We start from the raw sequence: 26,360 nt of genomic DNA, 5'->3' as shown, positions 1-26,360 counted from the left end.
AATCGTTTTTACATAATTTGGATGGAACAGAATGACTTTAAAATAGTCATGTTTTAGAAAGCAGTTTTAGCCATTCTTTGTGTAATGAATATAACAATAAGGAGATCTATCTATCTATCTATCTATCTATCTATCTATCTATCTATCTATCTATCTATCTATCTATCTATCTATCTATCTATCTATCTATCTATCTATCTATGTCTGTTTGTCTGTCTGTCTATTGTTATATAATTTTATCCATCCATCTCAGTGTTTTTGATTGTGTTCATTATTTTATATTATTATATTATTTTATATTTTAATAATATTACTGTAAGTCCCACTTCAGGAGGAATTACTCAACACTTTCCTGACCTTCACTTTGCTTAACTTCTTCCAAGGACAAGCCTTCTTTCAGTCCGGAAGCATATTCCCTGTAGGACACTTTATTTTATTATTTTTATATTTGCATTCTATTTTATTTGAGAGAAAATGCCTTTCCGCTCTTTTTAGAGGTGAGTTATCTCAAGTTCCTTTTAGATAAAGCTCAATCTAGGGATAAATTGTCTCATTCAAGCCCTATTTAAATTCACTGGGGTGTGATGTGTGGGGACACGGCTGGAGTTTCTGCTCTCTGAGTCTCACGACGCGGTTCTGGTGGACAAAACACTTGTTCTGATTGTGCTGTCCTAAAGTTATGATATTGATCAGCAATTATGTGTTCCTGTGATTAAAGAGGCTGTCAGTCGAGTGATGTCATAATGGGTAACCATAAAGGTTGTAACACTACAGATCGAGCATGATCGATCCCATCTTTGCCGCTATCATTCTTAAGGAATTATAAAACCTCACGTTTTTCTTGCTAGTTTTATTGATCATCTTTTGTTGGAGAGATTCTGCTCAAGCTTTGCTTTTTGTAATTGAGCAGTGGAGCTGATATCCCAGAGTGCTGTGGAGGGCAGGGCTTTTGAACCTCTCACCATCAAACTAGACAGAGACACTTGTGTTCTCATCTGAAGAAGTCTTATAGCTACTATATATATACAACCGTTCAAAAGTTTGGGGGTCAGTAAGAAGAAATTCTTTTATTCAGCAAGGATGCATTAGGTTTATCAAAAGTGACAGTTAGAATTTACACTGTTAGAACAAAGAAATCTATTTCAAATAAACGCTGTTCTTTTGAACTTTCTATTCATCAAGGAATTCAGCAAAAATTTAATAAATTTCCACAAAATTATGAAGAAGTTTTCAGCATTGAAAATAGTAAGACATTTTTCTTAAGCACCAAATCAGCATATGAGAATGATTTCTCAGACTGGAGTAATGCCTGCTAAAAATGCAGATATAAATTAAAATATACTCAAACAGAAAACAAGTTATTTTAAATTGTAATAATATTTCACAATATTTATTTTTCACTGTATTTTTGATCAGATAAATGTGGCCTTGATAAGCATTCTTTTAAAAACATATAGAAATCCTACCATTCTAAATGGTAAATTTATGTTAAAAAATATCTTACTGACCCAAACTTTATATATGTATGTGAATATATATTCATTATATTCATATATGTATAATGAATCTCGGCTGCAGTGGTTGGCCTCAGCAGTGTTTCAGAAACAGTTCATTCTCTGGGTGAGGATGAATTTGAGTTCAACAGCACAGCGACCTCATGAGGTTCTAACTTGGGGAATTTATGTGAAATCACTGGGTTTTCAGAAGAGAAAGTGGAAATAAAGTAAACGGATGGCATAAATTATAGTCTATAGACTCTGGCCCTGGTGAGAGTAATGTATTAGATCAGGACAGCATTTATTTATTTTTTTTACTTACACAAATTGTATTGTATTACATTCAATACTTTCCTAGGTATTTGTTCACTGTGCCAGTTTTGTTCTTAATTACGTTCTTTAAGTCTCTACCTTGGGTTTGCAAGAACAGCAACTTTCTCGACTAGTTATTCTTCAATGTCCAGGAAAGGACATTAGCCTCATGGGTCAAACCGGTCAGGGAATTTTCCTCCAAAATACTGTGAAAATAAATGGTCTGTCATTTGATGCAACGGAAATGCATTAGTTCCTGTGGGAGTGCTGTACGATTGAGCTTATCTAACTTGCAGCGTTTAAACACAAAACAGACTTTGTTCTAAAGAGAAAGAAAAGAATGAGGGCAAGAATAGTTCAGGCATGATCAGCATTCACTCACCTCAACCACTGTCTCTGTCTGTATTGATCGAGCTCAGTTCAAAGCCTTGTGTCTTTTAACGGTTAGATAACATAGACACTAGTGCTGCCCGACTGCACCTGCAAACCAGACAGCCGACAAATATGCATCTCCACCCAACGACAGTCAATAGGCTGTTCAGCAGATATAAGTAGATGAAATGAATTTAAGGCATGCGATACACCACTGATCGATCTAAAGTGTACATCAAACCCATCTAATAGGTCGGTGTGTAGCAAGCAAGTTAGTTATCTAGCTAGTTTTCCATATTGGTTTGTTGGAGTGTTTTGGTATCATCCTTTGCTTGGAGAGCATGCCATTTCTAGGCTGAGCGTAACACTGATCGATGATCATGTTGATTCTGGAGCAGTGCTTTTTGATTAGGAGACTAATTAAAGGAAAAGCTGCTCTCGAGGAGAGAGGCTGAAACATGAGAGAGTGCAAATAGGGAGGAGGGTAAGAGACATCATGGAGATGAGAGTTAGAATATCAGTAATGAACCAGAGGCTTATCCAGTGATGTTGAAAGATTTCAAATGTGTGCTTTGAGGCTCAATGAGCCACAGGTGTTTGAATATTAGTATTAATATTGAATTTCTTCTTTTGAAATATTTGTGTTTCTTCTTTTCTCTATTCTGCTCAGGGTGGCTTTTATAAAGGTGTGGCGGGATCTCAGGTGACTCTGTCCAGTTTGGTGAACCAGAGCAGGGCCATGCTGGAGGAACAGGCCAGACATCTGCTGACTGAACTAGAGAGGCAGACCATGGGCTACTACATCCAGGAGTACCGCGATGGTCACATCGGTGTTGAGCAGCTGGTCATGGCCCTCTTTGAGCTGTTCAATACTCATGCCAAGGTAGAGGCATTTACATTAATCTTTATATATCTCTTCAAAAAATGTGCATGTTATAGAATAAAAATCTGCCACTAACGTTTTTGCTCACTAGTGTATTTCTTGATTTTTTTATACCTTTTATATTTACTGTTACAAAGATAAAAAAAATTAAAATGTAAAATTATTAATATTTGGTCATTTCTACCAAAATACAGTAGTGTTTGTTATTGTTATTACTATAAAATGTTTTTTTTTTTTTTACGATTTTCTTTTTAAGATTTAAAATTAATATATTAAAATGATATTGAATCTTTGTCATTTTATTTATTTTATTATGACGATAATGCTAGTATATTTTTTAAGGATACACTATTGTTTTGCACAAATTAATAAATTTATTTATCAAGGATGCATTCAATTGATCGAAAAGTGAAAGAAAAGACTTTATAATTTTACAGAAATATCAGTTTCTTTCTATTTATCAGAATAAGAACCCTGTATATATATATATATATATATTAGCCTCTAAGTGCCATGACTGCCATTTGAAATTTTCTTCTAAAATGAGCATTTTTCTCGGGATCCTATGTTTATGTTCAGTTATTTCATTTTATTGGCAATGAAAAGAACCTAATAATTGCCATTAAAGTGAAATTACTGAACCTACACATGAAAGCCTTATGCTTCAGATACGAGTCACGACGAGGCGTTCCCCATAGCGACCCCTAGAGGACGCAGTTCGAAGTTCCCATGAAAGGGAAGCTCATTTTAGAAAGGCACTTAGAGGCTTTTGCTCCTGAATTCTTCATATATATCACAGTTTCCACAATAATATTAAGCAGCACAACTGTTTTAATAATAATAATAATAATAATAAAATCATATTAAATACAAATAATAATAGAAAATTATTTAAATTAGCATATTATAATGATTTCTGAAGGATCACGTGACACTGAAGACTGGAGTAATGGCTGCTGAAAATTCAGCTTTGCCATAACAGGGATAAAATATATTTTAAAATATATTAAAAATAGAAAAACGTTGTGTTAAATTGCAATAATTTCACAATATACTGTATTTTATAAAAGATTAAAAACTCTTATCATCTCCAAACTTTTGAGTGGTAGTGTAACAAATTTTTGACAAATGTATGCTCAAATCTTTTTTTATTAAAGACTTTTACTGGCTGAATGAATTATTACTGTAGTAATAATATACACAATACTGACACTATCCAAAAGTCCTCAGTATATTGTGCCATCATTGTCTGGTGATTTACAGCAAGTGTAACCTCATAATTCATTCCCATTTATGAACATATTAAAACCCCTGAGATTAAAACAATCAACACTAGCCCGGTCACATTCACGGCTCTGTACGTGTGTGTGTGTTTGCAGTTCTCTCTGCTGTCAGAGGTGAGGGGGCTCGTGACCCCTCAGGATGTGGAGAGATTTGACGGCCTGGTTTTGAGACGAGAGATTGAGGCCCTGAAGGCGAGGCAAGGTGGCGGAGCTGGGTTTCAAGATTCCTTCTCCATGGTCTCGTACCCTGATACGCTGGCCTCCTCCTCAGCCAGCTTCATGACCAACACCACCCTCAGTTCCGCACGGGTACATCCATATTCAGAATGAGTTTATGAATCACTATTGGACACTTGTGTGCAATTATTATTGAACCCGACTCAGTGTCTGTATCTATAATTTCAGACAGGAAGTGTTTAAGGCTGTGCATCTGTATTGGTGTGGGATGAGTGGATGGCATTGTTGTTGTGTGTGACATAAAAAGCCGTTCACAAAATTGGTGGGCAATTTAGACACAAAGAAGGCTTGTGCAGATTACTAGGATACAAGATGAAGGGCTGTGGGAAATAGCTTTTGTCCTTTCTGTTGGAGGCTTTTACGTCCATCACTCGAAACCTGTCTGTCCTCCTGCCTCGCTCTGTCCAGGCATGTCTCACCTCAGCTCATCCACGTCTCATTGTGAAAGCTTAGCTGTTTAGATTCGTAGCCTTCTCAGGGGTGTGATGTTGCTGTGACAGATGGAGAAGTGTTTTCTGACAGATTTTTAAGCCTGCTGACTCCCAGTGTAAATTGCAGGAACAGTTTAACACCCCATACCCTTTCCCTCTCAATAAAACAGGAAAGACTCCTCTGGCTGATAGATATGATGGAGGTAGGTTAAACAATCTCTCTCTTACCTTTACAAAATGTACCATAGTAACCATAGTTCCCACTATATTACCATAAAAATACATTACTGACCTTAAGTACAGTAGTAATGTTCAGCGCAGTTTGTCCCGCACCATTTCTACTGCTGATATGAATGATACCTCAAATGATGCAGATTATTGAGGAGAGGCGTGCTATTACTTTTCAGAGCGATTAGACTTATGATTTTTGCCCAGCGAGCGATGAAATGGCTGAAAAAATCACTTATATTAACATTGAAGGAGGTACTTGAACGATATCTAGGGACTGGAATATCATAGAGACTTATGATGGGGATCTTTTTGGCCAGTAACCAATCACCCAGAACATTCTAGCAACTGCATAGCAACACAAATCCACTCGGAACACCCTAGCAACGTAAATCCACTCAAACCACCCTAGCAACTGCATAGTGACATTAAAAATCCACATAGAACAAAACTGCATAGCAACATGTACAAATTCACTCAGAAAACCCTAGCTACAGTACAGAGCAACACTAAAAATCCACAAAAAATCCACATTAGCAACTGCATAGCAACACACATAAATCCTCTCAGAACACCTTAGCAACTTCATAGCAACATGAAAAAATACTTTCAAAAATACCTTAGCAACTGCATAGCAACACAATAAACAACTAGAGCACCTTAACAACTGCAAACATTTACATTTAGTCATTTAGCAGACGCTTTATCCAAAGCGACTTACAAATGAGGACAATTGAAGCAGTCAAAACGAACAAAAGAGCAACAATATATAAGTGCAAATGACAAGTCTCGGTTAGCCTAACGCAGTACACGTAGCAAGGTATATATATATATATATATATATATATTATACACCCACATATATACACACACACACAAAGAAAAACAAGTAGATAGAATAGAAAAAATAGAAAGCTAGTGTTTTTTTTTATAAAAAAAAGATAAATATAGATGAAGTAGAGTTAAAATAGAATAGAAAGTGCTAGAGTTAGAGGGTCAAATAAAGATGGAACAGATGTGTTTTAGTCATTTCTTGAAGATAGCTAAGGACTCGGATTGAGTTGGGCAGGTCATTCCACCAGGAGGGAACAGTTAATGAAAAAGTCAGTGAAAGTGATTTTGTGCTTCTTTGAGATGGCACAATAATGCGTCGTTCACTTGCAGAACGCAAGCTTCTAGAGGGCACATAACTCTGAAGTAATGAATTTAGGTAAATGGGTGCAGAGCCAGTGGTGGTTTTGTAGGCAAACATTAATGCCTTGAATTTTATGTGAGCAGCTACTGGTAGCCAGTGCAAATTGATGAACAGAGGTGTGACGTGCGTTCTTTTCGGACACAAAACAAAAACACAAAACAAATCCACTCAGAACACCTTTGCAACTGCATAGCAACACAAAAAAACAACCGGAGCACCCTAGCAATGTAAATCCACTCAAAACACCCTAGCAACTGCATAGTAACACTAAAAATACACAAAACACTCTAGAACGCCATAGCAACACAAACAAATCCACTCAGAACACCTTAGCAACTTCATAGCAGCATGAAAAAATACACTTAGAAGACCTTAGCAACTGCATACCAACATGAATAAATGCAGTCCTGCAGCGCAACACACTTAGCCAAATATCATCTGATTATCGTTATCGATAAAATCCCAGAAAATAGGGATACATAAGGAAAACTCCACTAGGCTAGATATTTAATTTCTTTGCTTAGTGATTGCTTGGCACCTAATTCACTGATCATCGTAAAATAAGCATTTATCTTAGAATTAGGTTTTCTCAACGATAATGAGGATAAATGTGTTTCTATTCAGTCATTACAGGCTAACAGAACGCAAAGTTCAGTCCCAAGTCCTGAAAATTGAAGGGAGTCACTTCAATTCTAGAATATGGTTGTCGCTCTCATTAACCAAACTGTGTGTGAGCATGTTTGTATATTTAGCACTCAAGACAGGACCAGCCTCTCCCTCACTCCCCGTTTCTTCTTCTAGCATCATTTTTCTTTCCTTCTCTCTGACTACTTTCTCTGGAAGAAAAAGTTTATATCTCACAATTTCGACATTATTTCTTGCAATTCTGACTTTATAACTCGAAAAAAGTCAGAATTGTGAGATGAAAACTCAATGATCTTTTTTTAGCTTCCATAACCAGTAGCTATAACTGTGATATTTTAGTGGAAAATATGGTTACTATGGTATTCGGTTTGGGTGTGTCTCTCTAGCCAACACACACATGTTAAACTAGAATGAGTTCGCTATGATGTGGGTTTGTTTTTAACACACACTCACACATACAAGAACATAATACAGCACAGTCTAAATTTTCTGCATGGATTGATCCCTCTCAAAGTCACTCATGTCTGATATCTGTCTGTGTGTATGTGTGGGTTGCAGTGATCTGACATTAGTACATGCATGCATGTCGCAAATCAAAAATGTGTCCGCTGTGACTTTGTACCTCTTCATCATGGGTCAGTTGTTTGTATATATGTACCTCTGTGTGTGTGTGTGTGTGTGTGTGTGTGCGTGCACTTTGGAAATGAGCGAACGTGTTTGCATGCAAGCTTTGTTCGTGGCCCTCCTCTGTGGATTGGTGTTGTTGTAAGCTTGCCAGCTCTGGCTCTGGTAATTACAAGAAGCAGCAGCGGCGGCCCACACCGCAGCTCTGCGGAGCTCCGCAGGCGAAGTGCTCACTCTGGGACTCTCATCTTGGTACCGCACCTCATCAGCCATATGCAGAGCTGTCACCACAGATAAGCCCCCCCAGACAAAAAAAAAAGAAAAAAAGAAGTCGTCTTGATTTATGCTCCAGTGGAGCACAGCAGGGGATTGTGGGAAGGTGGAAGACCTGAGCCAGCACAGTGCAGTGTCTTTCTGAGTCTGCTGTTGGTAATGGCTGCTAAAAATTCAGCTTTGACATTACAGGAATAATTGCATTTTAAAATGTTAAAAAATATTTAAAAATATAAAAATGTTAAATTGTAATAATATTTCACAATATTACTGTTTTTGTAGGTTTGATCAAATAAATTGGTAAGCCTTGGTGTGTGTAAGAGATTCCTTTCAAAATATAAAAAAAAAATCCTACAAATTTTTGAATGGTAGCGTATATACTTATATGTACGGTTATGAAACTGTTACAAAACTTGCATAATTTTGATACAAAAATCACTGAAAATCATTTTACTGAGAAAGTTCAGTAAAAGTTAAAGGGATAGTTCACCCAAAAATTAAAATTCTGTCATCATTTACTCATGTCGTTCCAAACCTGTATGAGTTGCTTTCTTATGTTGAACATAAAAGAAGATATTTTGAAGATTGCTGGTGATCAAACAGTTGGTGGTTGCCATTGACTTCCATATTAGGGAAAAAAAATACTATGAAAGTCAATGGCAACCACCAACTGTTTGATTTCCAGCAATCTTCAAAATATCTTCTTTTGTGTTCAACATAAGAAAGCAACTCATACAGGTTTGGAATGACATGAGGGTGAGTAAATGATGACAGAATGTTCATTTTTGGGTGAACTATCCCTTTAAAGCTTTGTGTTCAAAATTTACAAAATTTATATATTAAGCGATTACACCATGAATCCATTTTCCCAAACCATGTTTTTGGCTTGTGCTGAATCACTACGGTACACCTATAATAAGTGTTTATATTTGGACTATTCAGACTGGTTCGGGTAGGTAGTGCTGCGGAGTAGCCCAGTACCCGGTGAACTATCCCTTTAAAGCTTTGTGTTCAAAATTTACAAAATTTATATATTAAGCGATTACACCATGAATCCATTTTCCCAAACCATGTTTTTGGCTTGTGCTGAATCACTACGGTACACCTATAATAAGTGTTTATATTTGGACTATTCAGACTGGTTCGGGTAGGTAGTGCTGCGGAGTAGCCCAGTACCCGCGTGATTCGTCATAGACATAAATAGAGAGAAGTAGCTCCGGCTACAATGTTCTTCCTCAAGACGCACACAGTTCTGTTTATTAACCGCTAGAGCGCCAAAAGTTACGGACTGCAGCTTTAAGGGTTAAAAGTTCAGTTAAGGATTCATTAGACTGATTCAATCTGGTAACTGAATCAGTTCAGTTAAGGATTCATTAGACTGATTCAATCTGGTAACTGAATCAGTTCAGTTAAGGATTCATTAGACTGATTCAATCTGGTAAATGAAGCTATTCATTAAAAGAACTGACTCATCAGACTCATTTGTTCATGAATTCAGTTTAATGTGTATCATGAAATATAAATGAATTCTAAATTGTACAATTATACAGCAAAAAAGCACAATTATTACAGGAATGACAGACAAAACATAAAACAAATTAGTCCATAAGTGCCTCCTTTGTAAGTGGCGAGCATGCAAATAAAGTGAATTGACGAGGCTTTTGTTTTGGTGGAGGGGAGTTTTAATGAGGTGAATCACAGGTCTGAGTACAATCAGCCGTCAAGTCACAACATCACCTCCCTCTTATTCCACCCAAGCACACGAATCAGGGCTTCTCTTCCTCTCTGTGCGATATGTGTTGGACGGAAAATGAGACTGGATGCGAGATTGAAATGTAGGACTGTAAGTGCAATTGTGTTTTGATGCCCCTCTGTGAAATGGGCCCTCAACAAAATGCAATTTGGATTGAACTTTTGTTTAGGGGATAAACACACAGCTGTGTTTTTCATTTGTTTCATAGTCTCTTGTTCTCGTTTTCACTTTTGTTTTTCTCTCTCCCAGAACGATGGTGTTGCAGAGAACAATGGGGAACAGTCTCTGGAGCGTAGCAATGCCCTGCCAGACATCTCTCTGGTAAGCCCTTCAGTTTGAGGAGGAACAGGAAAGATAAAAGAGGGGGAACAGAGAGAGAAAGGGGAGTGTTGGAATCTGCTGAGGTGTGGAATAGAGCACATTATGAGAACTGGCAGTGAACACCTTGAAAATTACCAGGGGCAGATTATGACCGGTGTGATGATGCCTTTTGAATGAAACCCGAAATTTAAAACTCTCAGCATAGGGGTAGGCGGTATGACAAAGTGTTATGTCACAGGAAATGTGGTTTTGTATCAAAATAACAATATATTTCATATGTAGTTTTTAATTTTAATCTAGCAAATGGTATATGAAAAAAGGATATAATCTAATGAGATCAACAACTATTTATTTTAGTTAGATATTATATAAATGTATATTATGTATTGTACAAATAAATAATACTTGATCTCATTAGATAATTTTCTTGTTTTAATTGCCACTTGATGGAAGCTAACCATTGTGATTTTAATATTATTCAAATATGATTAGAATATTTTGAATTAGCTTTAATTCTTATATTTTCAGGGGTTTTTTCCAGTTTTTTTTTTAGATTCATTTTTAGTATTTTTAGCTTTAGTATATTGTTTTTTTTTGTCATTTTTATTTAAAAAAATGTTTCTAGTGTTAATTTATTTTTATTTCTGTTTTATTTCCGTTTTATTTTAGTTTGTAATTTTAGTAAAAGTACAGCTTACTTGTATTTCTCATATTTGCTAGTTCGTTTAGTTTTTCACCTAATAACCTAATATTTAATTTTATTTTATTCCAAATTGACAAAAAATGTTTTTAGTATTTTTTTGTTAATGATAACACTGATGAAAACCAAAAGATAAGATTCATAATAGATAAATGATAAATCTGGCCTCAGTACAAAAACAGATTATGAACAGATATGGGATTTCAAAACAGAAGACTTTCAAAACTAACATTACTCTATATTCTGACTTGAAATTCTGATTGTACATTTTTAAAACACACTTTTGACAACACATACTGTATTAACGCAGCAAGCTGATGTTGCTAAACTGTTCCTCATATGCCCCAGAATGATTAATCCTTCAGTCCTAATCTTTATTTACTCCATGTTTCTTGTCGCTGTCATGTGAAGATAACGTATGCAAAGCAGTCCTGCACATTGTTGAGAATATATATAACAGTATAGCAAAATCTCTACTGTTGACATATTTTATACTGTCATGCCGCCCAGCTCTATCTCAAACGGTTGTAAAGGCTCAGCTACTCAGACAGCTGACGGTTGTTTGACGGAAAGAGTGAAAGAGAGAAATAGACGAGATGATGACACTTTCGCTGACGGCTGCCTGTTGTGAGAGAGATGGCTGAGGAAGATTGGGGTCTTTCTCAGAGAGTTTTCTGTTGGTAATCTGATGAAACCCCATCAAGCATCAGCATAGCTCTATCAGGCGCAAGTCAGGAGCATGTGAAAGTAAAGTTTCCAGAGAATGTTCAAGCCCAGATGGAAAAAAAAACCACGCAGACGACTCACATTTCGGTTTGATTGCTTTCTGACGGCACTGACACCTCATTCATCTGGCTTCTGCTCACCCCGTTCAGCCTTATTTTGGTCATTTCCTGTTTATTTTTTTATTTTTTGGGGTTTTGTTTTTTGCTTTGCCACTTGGTCTGAATGAACCGATTGTTCTTGTCCTCAAAGCAGTGATTTGTGGGTAATTGTCGTATGTTTTAATGTATGGGTGTGTATGGTGCATTATAAGCTGCGAAGACTGTGTTATTGAATGCGGAATGTTTTATTGATCTCCTTTGAAATATAACCTGAAATATGGCTAACGCTCTCCTCTTTCATCCTAGGATGAGGTTCATTCCACCTCAGATTCCCCTCCTTCCTTTAAACCTCCTCCTCCCCCAGGGCTTCAGCGCCGGCCCAGTCGAAAAGCCACGCTTAGCAAACGTCCCTCTTCCAGCTCCTCCCAATCGGGCTTGTACTTCACTGCTCCTTCTCGTTCCCAGACCAAAGAACCCAAACACCCAAAAGCACCCAAACCTCACACATCTCCTCCTGACACCCTCAAGATAGACGTCCCAGCACCTCAGCTCTCAATAGTGAGTCAGCATCCTATCGGACCATTCCCCCGGGTCCAGTCTCCTAGTAAGGTGAAGCCTGCTGTCCAATCATCATCTCCGATTCCTCCACCCGCCCCTAATGTACCTGCACCACCTGGGCCACCACCGCCACCTCCTCCTCCTCCACCCCCCCCATGCCCAGATAAGCCCGCCCCTTCTTCCCCAGCATCCAATCAGCATTTTGTCATGGTGGAGGTGCACAGGCCCAACGCAGAGCCTGATGTGAACGAGGTGCGGCCGCTGCCACAAGCGCGAGGTGAGACTGGCCAGATTTGATGCATTGTGGGCAGCTGCAGATATTTAATGTAGGCCTATCATTAACCAGCTGTCGATTTCTATCCAGTCTGGTTATTTTCACCCAATTAATGGCTAAAAATGAATTATCCTCAGTGTTGAAAAGGAAAAATTTTCATTTTAAAAGAATGAGTTCAGGCAGATATTGAAATTCAATCATTTTACTCACTTTCTTTTTGTGTTCCATGGATAAAATAACCACATATGACTTTTGAATTACTTATAATTAGATTTTTGGGAGAAAAACTTTGGAAAGTAATCACAATTGCGGTCATAATTTTAATACACATAACATATGTTTACATATAATCCACAAGATAACATAATACCTGAATTTACCAAAATGACCACATTCAAAAGGCTCTCAATAGTGAGTCAGCATCCTATCGGACCATTCCCCCGGGTCCAGTCTCCTAGTAAGGTGAAGCCTGCTGTCCAATCATCATCTCCGATTCCTCCACCCGCCCCTAATGTACCTGCACCACCTGGGCCACCACCGCCACCTCCTCCTCCTCCACCCCCCCCATGCCCAGATAAGCCCGCCCCTTCTTCCCCAGCATCCAATCAGCATTTTGTCATGGTGGAGGTGCACAGGCCCAACGCAGAGCCTGATGTGAACGAGGTGCGGCCGCTGCCACAAGCGCGAGGTGAGACTGGCCAGATTTGATGCATTGTGGGCAGCTGCAGATATTTAATGTAGGCCTATCATTAACCAGCTGTCGATTTCTATCCAGTCTGGTTATTTTCACCCAATTAATGGCTAAAAATGAATTATCCTCAGTGTTGAAAAGGAAAAATTTTCATTTTAAAAGAATGAGTTCAGGCAGATATTGAAATTCAATCATTTTACTCACTTTCTTTTTGTGTTCCATGGATAAAATAACCACATATGACTTTTGAATTACTTATAATTAGATTTTTGGGAGAAAAACTTTGGAAAGTAATCACAATTGCGGTCATAATTTTTAATACACATAACATATGTTTACATATAATCCACAAGATAACATAATACCTGAATTTACCAAAATGACCACATTAAAAATTTTATAAGATTTGGTTCTTAAAAAACAAGGAATTTTTACAGTTGTTAAAATTGTTAATCTGCAGATGTATTACTTCAACTGTCTGTCTGTCTGTGTTTAGAAACACTGTAACCGTTCAAATTCAGTCTGACTAAAGCAATAGTTTGTCCTTTTGAAATGTCATTTAAAGCATTTTAGTCCAACTGAAATCATATAAATTCTGGAATGCGCTACACGACTTCTAAAATCTGGTTAATGGTTGCATAAGTCGCATGACAAATAAAAATATTATCACTGCGTACAAAATGGCATACTGTATAGTAGGTACTACATTATTTGAAACTTGCTTTGTGACCGTTATAGTATGAATATTTGTATGAATGAAATTCGGACGTACTGCACCCGCCATGTTAGCACTAGCAGCGTTTCCATTACAGATTTGAGCAAAACTTTTGTGATATTTTAGAAATGTCGATAAAAAACTATTACAAAATTACGCCGTTTCCATTAACCAATGTTATATGACTAAAACTTAATTTTTTCCTCTCGCGATAAGTCATAGCGACAGATCAGACATCAATAGATGTAGGTTTACATATATTGCAGCCACCGCAATAGCCATTATTTTTAATCGAAGGAGATGTAGGCATGTATCTTTAGCGAAGTAGCGTGGATAGCCGCTTCAGTGCTGCTTCTGAAATATGCCACTAGAGTGACTAGAGTTGCCGCGTTGGAGCCGTAATGTGCCGCAGACATGTGCAATGTAAATAAGGGGTTATACAAGCATTAATGGCAAGGAAAGCCCCTTATACTTGAGAGCGATTTTAGTACGTTAAAGAATGATCATGTGACTTTTACATATGCCAGGTGATCTGTAAATGCAAAAAACTGTTTCCAATGCAGTTTTGCTTAAAGGGGTCATATGATGCTTTTTTAAAGATCATTATTTTGTGTATTTGGTGTAACAGAATGTTGACATGCTTTAATGTTCAAAAAACACGTTATTTTTCAAATACTGTACATTATTGTAGGTCCTCTATGCCCCGCCTCTCTTAAACGCTTCGTTTTCTACAAAGTCCCTCCTTCCGACAAGCGCAGTCTGCTCTGATTGGCCAGCTGACCCAGTGCATTGTGATTGGCCGAACACCACAAGCACTCGTTGGAAATGTAACGCCCCTTACCATAATCGCGAGCTTCATCTTTCAAAATAAATGTAAAGACAGAGCCTGAAAGGGGAATAGAGTGGTGTGACAGAAACAGTGATGAAGCTGGTATGTGTTTGCAGTACACAAACCACGGTTAAGACAGCTGACTCCACTGTGATGTTACCCTCTCTCACACACACACAGCGTGCGCGCACACACACACACACACGATGCGCAAAACTCCGCATTTGACCAGTCAATACCAAACTAATAACAATAACAGTAGCTGATTCAGAAGAGCCAGATTGTCATAGCAAAGTCAGAATTACCTCTTCTCCTAGGTTCACGAAACGGTCGTCCATAAAATGCATTGCTGTTCTGTTGTAAGTAATCTTAAAGATTCCTAAATGCATCTACTTTCGGAAGGCCAAATAAAGTGCTTTTGCTTTTGCCTAGAAACACACAGCGTCTCCCTGACATGGCTGCTTCAACACTAACTGTGGTTACTGAAACCATGCCTTCTTTCTTTGCGTGAACATTTGGGCGGCATTATGCAAATATTTTCACATAGTGAGGTAAATATGTGGGGGCGTGAATAAAATAAATAAAACGAACCGTTTTAGGGGGGCGTGGCAGAGTCTTAACTTGATAAAGAATATCTCTTTGGTTTTGAGACTTTAGTCTTTGCAACTTTAGGGATCTTATCTATGCACAATCAGCTTGTAACACTCCAAAGAGAAAGGAAAACTTGAAATCGCATCATATGACCCCTTTAATATTCCTTTTTCGAATTGCTTGAAAAACCACCTCATGCGATCATAAAAAACGTTTTGTGATAAATGGGAGTTTGCGTGAATTTGACATGTTTCCATTGAGCGTTTTTTCAATTCACAATTTCAATTTGCGCAATTTGAAGTGTTATGGAAACGCAGCTACTGTCATGGGACCTGCAGTTGCATTGCTTCACTGCCATTCATGAATCCTCTCCCATGGCCTCATGGGATAGTAAAGTGTCCATTAAATGTAATGCACACTTCAGAATCTCGCAAGAAGTAGTGGGTCATCAGGATGCTTTTTGCCTACTGTTTTAGAAACGCTATGAATTCAGACATACCAGGCTCATATAATGTTTTTCACTATTATATAGTATGGGAAGCAGGCATATTTGGGAAAGAGTATGTGTTTTTAAATCAGCTCAAAATATTAAACATGTTTCATACCCTCTGATGGGATGAAATGATAACCTGGAGCAAAAAATTTAATAAAAAATGAAGCCTGACCAAAAAACTGTAGACTGGCAGTGACTTTTGGCAACTAGAGCTGACCCTCCAGACAGTAAATGGGCCAAAAATCTAGCAAAAGTGCTGTATTCCAAAATTAAGTCTAGTTTTTGCAAAGTAAGACTAACAGAGTTTAATAATGCAATTGTGACTCTGCTTTGTCCAGCATGTACAAGTTAATCAGGCCTTAGCGCTGTGCACATGCTCTGAAAGACAGAGCTGACACACAATGTGTATTTAATCCTTTAAATATTCCATTACGTGTTTTCAAGTATTCTTGGAAAAACAGATGTAGACTGTAGCTCGGCTACACAAAACCCCACAACACTCGATTCTAATTGCATCTGAATGCACTTATTGTCACCGTCTTCTTGTAGGAGGTACACTATCCCAGCTGTCAGATAGCGGACAGACCCTTAGTGAGGACAGCGGTGTGGACATTGCCGAATCTGGACGTCTCAGTAAAGATAGCAGCCCACGTCCCGCCCGCACAAGAACCCCACGGGATGGGCACGGAGGAGGAGAAACATCTGCCAAACCGGTGAGACCGAGAGAGAGAGAGAGAGAAGAGAGGTGGATGTGTGAGAGTTAATGACAGTGACAGAGGGTTGGTGTTAAAAGTGTGAATGAGAGTGAAAAAGTGTTGACAGAAGAGTGCAGTCACATAAATCTATTTCCTCCCCCCTCCCTGTGACTGAGCGTGCTTGACTTTTAACAAATAATTTTCACTTTTCTTCTTTTGGTACATACATTTCCTTAAGTTTTTCTGTTCTTTCTTTGTTGACTCGTCCATCTCATCACATATCACTGATCCAACAGCTCTCTGAAAAACCAGTCTCAGTGTGCTGAATCTTCTGAGTCTTCCTTTTGGCTGTCTTTTAGCTATTTGCTTCCCGGCTTTCTTATACGCATGAGCTGTGTTGTTGATCTCGCAGAGTGAACTAATAGTGCTATCTGAGGAGACTGTGGTTGGGTGTAAGCCACTTCCTGTGGCCCTATTTTAGGCCGTCAGACACAAAGCAGTGTGCATCATCAAAGGCAAATGTGTCTTTGCTTCCTATCTCTGTTCCCTTTCATTCTCTCTCCCTCTCTTTGATTTGCTACTCTCCTGTCTCTCTTTTCTTTCTCCTCTTCTTCCCATCTTTCCCATCCTGTCTCTAATCTGTCTGTAAATGTACCTTGCAGCCGGGTCTGTTGGAACCTATGTCGACTCCAGTGAGAGTGGCAAAAAGCGCCAGTACTCTGGGCATCGCAATAGAAGGTGGGGCAAACACACGTCAGCCCCTCCCACGCATCGTTACCATACAGGTGAGTAGCCCGTACAGGGTTCTGTTATATACAGGGTTCAGAGGTGGAAAGTCCAGAGGTCAGAAAGTAAAAGTCCTGCCATATGTTTACTCCACTCATGAACTCAGCCAGCTGATTTCACTAATTAGTTCTACCTCCTGGCTGAAAAACTGTGCTAATTAGCAAATCCAGGTGATTGGAACAAAATACCGAGGAGGACTTTTATTTCTGAACCTGCACTTTCCACCTCTGACAGGGTTATTTTACATCAAATTAAAAAAAATCTAATAATAATAAATATGTATATTTTTATGTATTTTTTTTAATATATTTTGTTTACATTTCTATTTTTATAATTATAATAATAGTAATATTTAAAAAAATATATATTACAAAATATGCATTTACAAATATACAATACATATATATGTACAGGTATATGCATTGTATATTTGTATTATAAAAAAAATATATATATATATATACATATAGAAATATACAATACATATAAGTGTGTTTTAATGTAAAAAATGATCAAAAATACTGATAGAAATACAGTAAAAATGCTAATATTGTGAAATTTATAAAAAATATTGCAATTTAAAATAATGTTCCGTTTTAAAATCTTTTAAAACTTTTTTTATTCCTAAATTTTCAACAGCCATTACTTTAGTCTTCAGTATTTTCAGAAATTATTCTAATATGCTGATTTATTGCTCAAGAAACATTTCTTATTATTATCAACGCTGAAAACAGTTCTTTTATTCTTTTTTTTTTTTGGAAACTGTGATATATGTTACTGAAGGTATTAAAGAAATTCGCTTTTTGTCCTAATTGATTCCGATTTATTTGTCTTAATTTATTCCATGAGCAAAAGGTAAAGTTTACTAAGATAAAGTAAGTAATATTCTACTGGTCATGTGATCTCAACATGTCAGCTACCATGAGGCGATATTTTTAAATATTATTATTATTAGGCTACTATATGTGAATAAACATGATTTTTAACATCATTTATATTAATTTCTTCAGAAGTAAAACTACAAAAAATTACTGAATATACTTTTAAGGATTACATTTCACTAATCTCACACTGTTTGTACTGTAGACAGCTTGAGGAGAGGAGTTATATTACTGTTCTATTAGTTGATTGTCACTTGGAAGATGGTAATCATATCTAGGAGCCAGAATGTCATGGAGACTTGTTAGCAGGCTCTTTTGACTTGGTTTAGTAAGCAACCCTAGCATCCGCATAGCAACTTTTAAATTCCACTTAGCAGCACCTTGACCAACATCCTAGCAACATGGCTTGATTTTTGTACAGGCAAGTGCCACACATTTTCTCCTGTTGTAGTTCATCTAACAATACTGAACCTGAGTATGAATCACAATAGTACCCTGTGGTTCTTTGTATTTGGCGACTGCCAGGTTTTACAGCTGATTATACAATTTCAAAACCCTCTGTCAGGTCAAAAGTGGATGCAGAGCCTGAGACAATTACGGACACAAAATGAGTCCCAATCATGAGCTCCCTGCCGTCAGTCATATATAGGTCTATAAGAACACCAACAGCTTTGCACAATTACATAATGAGCGCAGGAGCATGTTATAGACCTCCAGTTGTGGGCAGCTGTAGCGCAGGAAGCAGGTGTTGATGTTTGACGCCATTGTGGCAGTGTTTTATTCCTGGTTCTGTCTTTTCTAGTACTTAAAATCTCAAGCACTCTGTTGAACAGGCTTGTGGGAACGCTGCTGGCTCGGTGTGCAATTTGTAGAGCGAGTTTATATGTGAAAGGCTTTCTGTGTTTTTACGTGCGACTGCGCTGGAGAGGAAATTATGTGCTTTTTAAGGAGGGGACGGCTTCGGCTGTGAAAGATGAATCTGAAATTACAGTGCCGCTGATTACCGTTGATTTAGCAGCAAATCAGCAGCTTCTTAATAAAAGATTGAGAGACAAGGGCAGGAGAACAGGAAAGCAAAATAAGAATATAAGAGACAGTGAAAGTAAGTTAGAAGAAAGGAAGTAAATGCAAGCGATTGGGAGACTTAGAAAGTGTGTCTGGGGAGGAGAGAAATGGACGGGCATGAGTAGGTTTTAATTCCCCGGCTGCAGTCGGTTCATCAGCGTCATGAGGGGACGGCTTCGGCTGTGAAAGATGAATCTGAAATTACAGTGCCGCTGATTACCGTTGATTTAGCAGCAAATCAGCAGCTTCTTAATAAAAGATTGAGAGACAAGGGCAGGAGAACAGGAAAGCAAAAATAAGAATATAAGAGACAGTGAAAGTAAGTTAGAAGAAAGGAAGTAAATGCAAGCGATTGGGAGACTTAGAAAGTGCGTCTGGGGAGGAGAGAAATGGACGGGCATGAGTAGGTTTTAATTCCCCGGCTGCAGTCGGTTCATCAGCGTCACAATGAAAATGCAACAATAAAAGCGGCTGTAGATTAGATAATGTGGAGCTCTTTTGTTTCAATAATTTTTAGGCGGTGAATGAAAGAAGATGAGGTGCTGGTGAGATCTAAGTGGGTGACTCTTGCATTTTAGCCTCCATTAGTTACTACTTCTTGTTGCATAAGTGCTGTCATTCACTAAAGCAGACTGACGTATGATCAGTAGTTTAAAGCCAAGGATTAAAAGGGTTAAATTGGGATTTTGGAAGCTGAGGGACCCTAAAATCTGTTGCTCTAAATTATTATCCCCCCAAAAATGTAAAAATAAAACCGATAAAAAAAAATTATGATGTGGACTGTCAGATGAATATTGCACACAAAAAAGGCAATTGCTTATTAGAATTCAAATCTGTAATCTGATTGGTTGGGTTTACGTAAATTCCAGGTAAGGTTCTTATGGCTTTTCAGTTTTTATTTTATTTTATCCTGAGAAACAAAGGTGGTTAAAATATACCACCGCAGTATATTTCGTATTGTTTACAGTTCGGAATTGTCTATAGACACTTTTATGGATGTACAGAAATTCTGACTGCAAAGACGACACACATTTCTTTGGTGTTATCAAGTGTTCACAGAGACTGCTGCAGGATTATTTGAATGAGCTGGCACTATCACTTAAAGGGACCGTTCACCCAAAAATGAAAATCCTCTCATCGTTTACTCATCCTCACGTTGTTCCAAACCTATGATTTTCTTTCTTCTAAGGAACACAAAAGACGACATTTTGAAAAATTACTTTTTTGTGTTCATACAATGAAAGTCAGTGGAGTCCAGTGTTGTTTACTCCACAGCATTCTATAAAATATATTCTGTGTTCCACAGAAGAAGGAATGTCATACAGGTTGAAACATCTGGGTGAATAAATTATGACAGGATTTTCATTTTTGGCTGAAATATCCTTTTTATTGTTACTTTAGCATTATTAATATAGTATTTATTAGTGTTTATGGTAACACTTTACAGTAAGGTTCCATTTGATAACTATATTTAATGCATTAACAATGAGCAGTACTATTGATACAGTATTTATTCATCTTTGTTAATGTTAATTAACAGATGTCAACAATTGGAACCTTATTGTAAAGTGTTACCGTATTTATTTTGAATTAGTTTTATTTTTGTATATTTTCAGTTTTCATTTAAATTTGACTACTTTTGTCATTTTTATTCGTTTTTTATTTCTGTTTAGTTTTAGTTTTATTTTATTTGAATCACGAAAACTATAGAGTATACACTTCAACTTTTTCAGAAACATCAACTCACTAAATGAACAACTTAATTTCAGACTCTAATCTCTCTAATGTGATTTAATCATCAGTTCTCCACCTGGGATCACTCGGAGGGTGAATTGATTGTATTTTAATTTTCAAATTTGCTTTTCCTTCTTTGATTTCCCAGTTGAAATGCACAAACAAATGGCACATATTGGCATATATTCAATCTAAATTCAAAATGACTTTCTACTCCAAGACAAATCTACCAATCTGTGTACCTGCAACTGTATTTAGCACCAAAAATGGACTGACAAGCCTATTCTGCTTCTATGTGAACGTAGCCGGTCTGATTCAAACATTAAAGCAGTTCATCTTCATTTTTTCAAACCATCTCTCATTCTCTTTCCCACAGAGAGGCGGTTCGGCTCATAACTGTGGACAGCTGAAGGTGGGTCAGGTAATCCTAGAGGTGAATGGAGTGTCTCTCAGAGGAAAGGAACACCGGGAAGCCGCACGTCTCATCGCGGAGGCCTTTAAAACCAAAGAGAAGGACTACATTGACTTCTTGATCACAGAGTTCAATGTGGCTCTATAGGACCGTGCGAGTCCCATGATGCTGGGACACTGGGATGTATCCGCGACATGTCTTGCCATGATTAACCCCCAGAATCCTGTTACATGGTAGACTTCAGCTCATCCTCCTCTGTGATGTTTTGAAACCAGTCACTGTTTGAAAGGCCATCCTGTGTGGACCAACCCTGCATTGACCTTTCCAATGGCAAATGCCAGGATAGAGCAAAAGTTCAGTCTGTTCTGACCAGTTTGTTTTAGAAGATGGGACATCTTTTCAGTTGGCTTATTTACAAGTTTCTATAATGAAATTTGGTCATCTGACTGCAATATCACAAGAGACTCTCCGTCGAGCTTGGATGTGTGTGTGTTTTTGATATATACGATACCGTCATGGAGTCTAGGCCCAGCATCTTGTCCTGGTGTGAGAGTTTGTGTGAATGTGTCATGGAAATCATTGTTGTTGTTTTTTTAAAAGTCATAGCTATTTTATAAGAAATATGTAAAAATGGATCAAATGTGTTTAAAATATATATATTTAAAGTTTAAGAGGTGCACATTAACTACTGATTATAGTAAATAGTGATTAACCCCATAGAGATTCGAACTGAAGTGCTTCTCACTACAGATTTCTGTGAGCAGAACTGCTGAAACATCTTCTCGTCTGCCTTTTTTAACTAGTCAGCCGGTTTCAGAGACGAGCAGCCATCGAAACTAATGAAAAGTTTAGATCTTCAGCGAGGGATCTGATTGATGCATTGGAGAAAAAAAAGCATTTAGACTGGGAAGAGGTGGCAACACAAAGCAACAATGTGTCAGTCATGTTATATAAGCGGGAACAAGTGGGAGAGGAAATTGAGAAATGGTGTTATTGTAATGTGTGTGAGTCTGCCTGTCTTTGAATGCAGAGGCAGAGTGTGAAACAGTCCCACAGAGCCAATATATGTGTGTGTGTGAGAAGGGGAGTGAAAACTACCTGAAGCTTTGAAATATTGACTATAGTGCAAGCACAGGACTGCTCATTTCCACCTGCCCACCCTCTCCGATATGACAGCCATCTTAAGCCCACCTAGATCACATACGCCACCATTTTCACTCCTCTACAGTGTGTTGCTTGACTCAGACATTTGAACAGTGTATATATAGTATATCTATATATTTTAAGTAAATTATTTGTAAAAAGTTGATAATATCATTCTGAAATCTTTTCCTTTGTATAGCTGAGGTGCTCAGATGGAAGACAGGCAGGACTGAATGAACAACTTTTATAGATGCAAAAAATTATTTTCCTACTTTCCTTTACATTTGTCTTGTTTTGTAGTACAAATATCAGAAAATTCTTAAAGGGGTCATATGATGCTATTTAAATTTTTCCTTTCTCTTTGAAGTGTTACAAGCTCTTGGTGCATGAAGAAGATCTGTAAAGTTGCAAAGACTAAAGTCTCAAATCCAAAGAGATATTCTTTATAAAATTTCAGAGTCAGCCACACCTACCTAAAATGGCTCGTTCTAACACGCCCCCACATGTCTACGTCACAATGTGGGAAGATTTGCATATAGCCACCCAAATGTTCACGCAAAGAAAGAAGGCGTAACTTTTATTCTCGCTGTAGTATTGTTGTTGTGGCCGCCATGTCGTGAAAGGCGCTGTGTGATTCGTTGTGAAAGAGAAACTACTTTGTTTGGTCTTCCAAAAGAGGACGATATCGCTTCGTCATGCCTGGAGCTGATCCGTGCTGGTCGCTGAGGTAATACTTCAACTTTGCGCTAGCGAGCACGGGGTCGTCACATGTGGTTGCCGCAGGCATCATAGTATGGTAAGGGGCGTAACATTTCCGTCACATGCTTGAGGAATTTGGCCAATCACAACGCACTGGATAGCTGGCCAATCAGAGCACACCTCGCTTTTTCAGACCGATGAGCTTTGTAAAAATCGACGCGTTTCAGAAAGGCGGGGCATAGAAGAGAAACAATAATGTACAGTATGTGGAAAATAATGTGTCTTTTGAACCTTAAACCGCATAAACACATTTCATTACACCAAATAATGTTCTTTTTAGCAGCATCATATGACCCCTTTAAATCCTAAAATGAACATTTGCTGACAATTTACTCACCCTCAGGCCATCTAAGATGTAAATGAGTTTGTTTTTCATCAGAACAGGTTTGGAGAAATTAAGCATTACATCATTTGCTCACCAATGGATCCTCTGCAGTGAATGGGTATATATATATATATATTAATACAAAGGGACAGCAAGATTATTTTTCTTACCCCACTGGAATATAATAACCTTTTAGAAAACAAGACTTGATATCTTAAGTCATTTTGCTTCTCAAATAAGTGTGTCTTGTTTTAGGAATGTTTAAATATTTGTATTATAAAACAAGACAAAAATACCGTGTAAGAAAAACATTTTTTTGCTGTGAATGTAATGGATTTGCTGCTCCAAATCCATGATTTTATCACCTGTTTGTTTTGTTGCTTATTTGTTTTATCCTCGTCTCTTTTACTTCTTGCAGTTGGGTATATTTGTGCTTTCATCAGTCATCTGAATGCAGTAAAGCATTTATCCAGTCAAATTTATCCCCTGAAATCTCAGTTCTGCACACACCTGTCTGACAGTCTTAGGAATGAAATGTACTCTTTTGTCAAAGCTTTGCTTCATTGCTCGTCCCACGGATGCAGAACGTTCATGGCAAAGTCCTGAATGCACAAAGGTATCAGTATGAAAGGCTTCCAAGGAGAGAGAGAGGGGTTTTTGCACCAGCATCTCATCCCAATGATGCAGCTCTTCAAATGGAGATCAGATCTCTGTAGCACACGTGTGGAGCTGCGGAGCTGTTGTGTTTTCAATGGTGGAGAGGAATACAGATCAAAGAACAAAGCATGTCTGACTGTACCAACCTTCAAATATGCATAAACATATGGTTACTCACAAGTCTCCAAACACATTGACAGAATCAAGATAGCATGTTCAGGATTCGTCCTTAAAGTCTTCAATTGAATGCTCTTATTTGTCGATTGCCAACCTCAGAAGGTCAAAGTATGGTTTTATTTTCTGTTCAATTTCAATGAGGTTTGCAGTGTTTGTAACCTTGTTAACAAAATTTGGAAAATGCAAATAAAACAAATATTAGATGAAAATCTTCAACTTCAAAACTTAGAAAACAAAAATGAGAAATGTTGCCTTGGCAATTAACTTAAGTTTAAGCTGAAGTACTAAAATTACTAAAACGAATAATAAAAGAGCTTAAGATAATTATAAAAAAATCTAATAAAAATTACAAAATAAAATATAACGATAAAAGCCCATACAAAATATGAATAATACTATAGTAGCCTAGTATATAAACACAAAAATCACAGTGGTACAGTTTAGTAAAGTAGTAATTTTCTACATTTATTAACTATCACCAGTGAAGGTTGCAAATCTAATGGTAATGCTTTAAAAACGTCATGAGACACTACAGTGGAGTGTATTTTTGGAGAGTGCCAAATGCAGGTCTATATGAGCTTTCAAAACAGCATTTATGACTTCATAAGTGACATGTCATGAAGTCTAGGCAGTCCTAGTAAAGAAGATAAAGATTGGGGCCCTTCATCCTGCTGATATCTGCTGGTGTTGTGACTGACAGCATTTGAAAGACAGTCAACATTTCTGCTTGAGCTCTCCAACTTGCAGATGAGTGCAGGTGCATTCAAAATAATTCCCTCAGAAGCACTCGTGTTTTAACATCAACACAGCATGCTGAAACATCACTACACGGTAGGTCTACTTTTCGAGAATTGTGTATTTATTCATTTTTATTATCTTATTTTATTCCCTTTACAATTGTTTTACCTCAACAACCCGCTGCCTTTGTTCCTCTGTCTGCCTGCCTCTTGTACAGTTTAAAGAAGAGACTACACAGCCATGGTATTTATACAGAAAGTGTGTATTTATTTTCCAATAAAGACAAAGTGCAGAAAAAAAGAGAAATCCTCCCTTTGTCTTTCCATTCTTCATCTCCCACCAGTTTCTGGTGCTTTGTGGCAGGTACAAATCTCATTAACTATAATCAGCCAGATAATGTAAAATTAATAGACCCTCACGTCTCACTAAAATATGAAGTAATTCCCTTGTAGCATGCCTTGAAACCCATTTGATCAAACCGATTCGTACACAAACAAACACATGATTATCTGGACTGGTTAGTTATCTGCAAACAGAAGGCATCTTGTGGTTTCTCATTCATTAGGTGTCAAAGCACAGAGAAAACCATTAGAGGTGTACAATGCAAATAGAAAGCCTCATTAACCATATAGGCTAGCTCATGGCTGGATGAGGAAAACACAGGATATGAGGGGATAATTGATTGCAGGTTTCATTTTGCATATAGGTCTAGATTATTTGTCTAGCTTGTGTTTGTATTAAGAATAAATTGAAAGAAGTCAAATGTACAGCATCGTGTATCAATAACTAAAAGCGCTAGATTAGGCTACTGCCATATGAACGAACTAATACTACGGTACTTTGATTTATGTGTGCCATATTCTTGTACAATGGTTTTCACTGGTACTCCAAGAATACTGTGCATGGCAAAAATGTGTGGTAATATTTCCACTACTGACAGCTCAGTCATTCAAAATGGAAAAAATAAAACCTTGAACTCAGACAAATCAAACTACATTTCTGTATTTTATATGTATTAAGCTACTGAGCTATGCTTTGATAAAACCTCCCGACTTTTCTCATTTTTAACAAAACGTGCTTTTTTACCTTGGACTGTGTCATACAATTTCAACTTTATCTTTAACAGCATTCAAGATGTTTTTAACATTTCAAAACACATTCTCGTGTTAGCAGACACATTACACTTTCACATGTGACCAACAATTCCACAACAAATATAAAATATCATAATGAAATATTATCAAAATATTCAACTGACGG

At 37.5% G+C, this 26,360-nt stretch overlaps 1 protein-coding gene across 3 annotated transcripts in view; it reads left to right on the top strand.

Moving 5' to 3' along the window:
- The window catches only part of whrna (whirlin a), a 107,409-nt gene extending 85,494 nt beyond the window's left edge, over positions 1-21,915 (top strand). Inside the window, exons 7-14 of one of the 3 annotated variants that reach the window (XM_016286155.1) lie at positions 2,851-3,063; positions 4,443-4,655; positions 9,982-10,053; positions 11,884-12,125; positions 12,811-13,097; positions 16,278-16,441; positions 17,086-17,208; positions 21,266-21,915. In XM_016286155.1, the coding sequence (XP_016141641.1) occupies positions 2,851-3,063; positions 4,443-4,655; positions 9,982-10,053; positions 11,884-12,125; positions 12,811-13,097; positions 16,278-16,441; positions 17,086-17,208; positions 21,266-21,448 (1,497 nt within the window). In that variant the 3' untranslated portion in view covers positions 21,449-21,915. Of the gene's footprint in view, positions 1-2,850; positions 3,064-4,442; positions 4,656-5,184; positions 5,218-9,981; positions 10,054-11,883; positions 12,413-12,810; positions 13,098-16,277; positions 16,442-17,085; positions 17,209-21,265 lie in introns of all 3 variants that reach the window. The other 2 variants (XM_016286154.1, XM_016286156.1) reach the window with 2 other exon arrangements.
- The last annotated feature ends 4,445 nt before the right edge of the window (positions 21,916-26,360 follow it).

Source organism: Sinocyclocheilus grahami, unplaced genomic scaffold (genome assembly GCF_001515645.1).
Source record: "Sinocyclocheilus grahami isolate Dianchi unplaced genomic scaffold, SAMN03320097.WGS_v1.1 scaffold207.1, whole genome shotgun sequence".
Taxonomy (NCBI): domain Eukaryota; kingdom Metazoa; phylum Chordata; class Actinopteri; order Cypriniformes; family Cyprinidae; genus Sinocyclocheilus; species Sinocyclocheilus grahami.
Note: the sequence above shows the minus strand (reverse complement) of the source record. Positions and strands in the feature narration are given on the sequence as shown.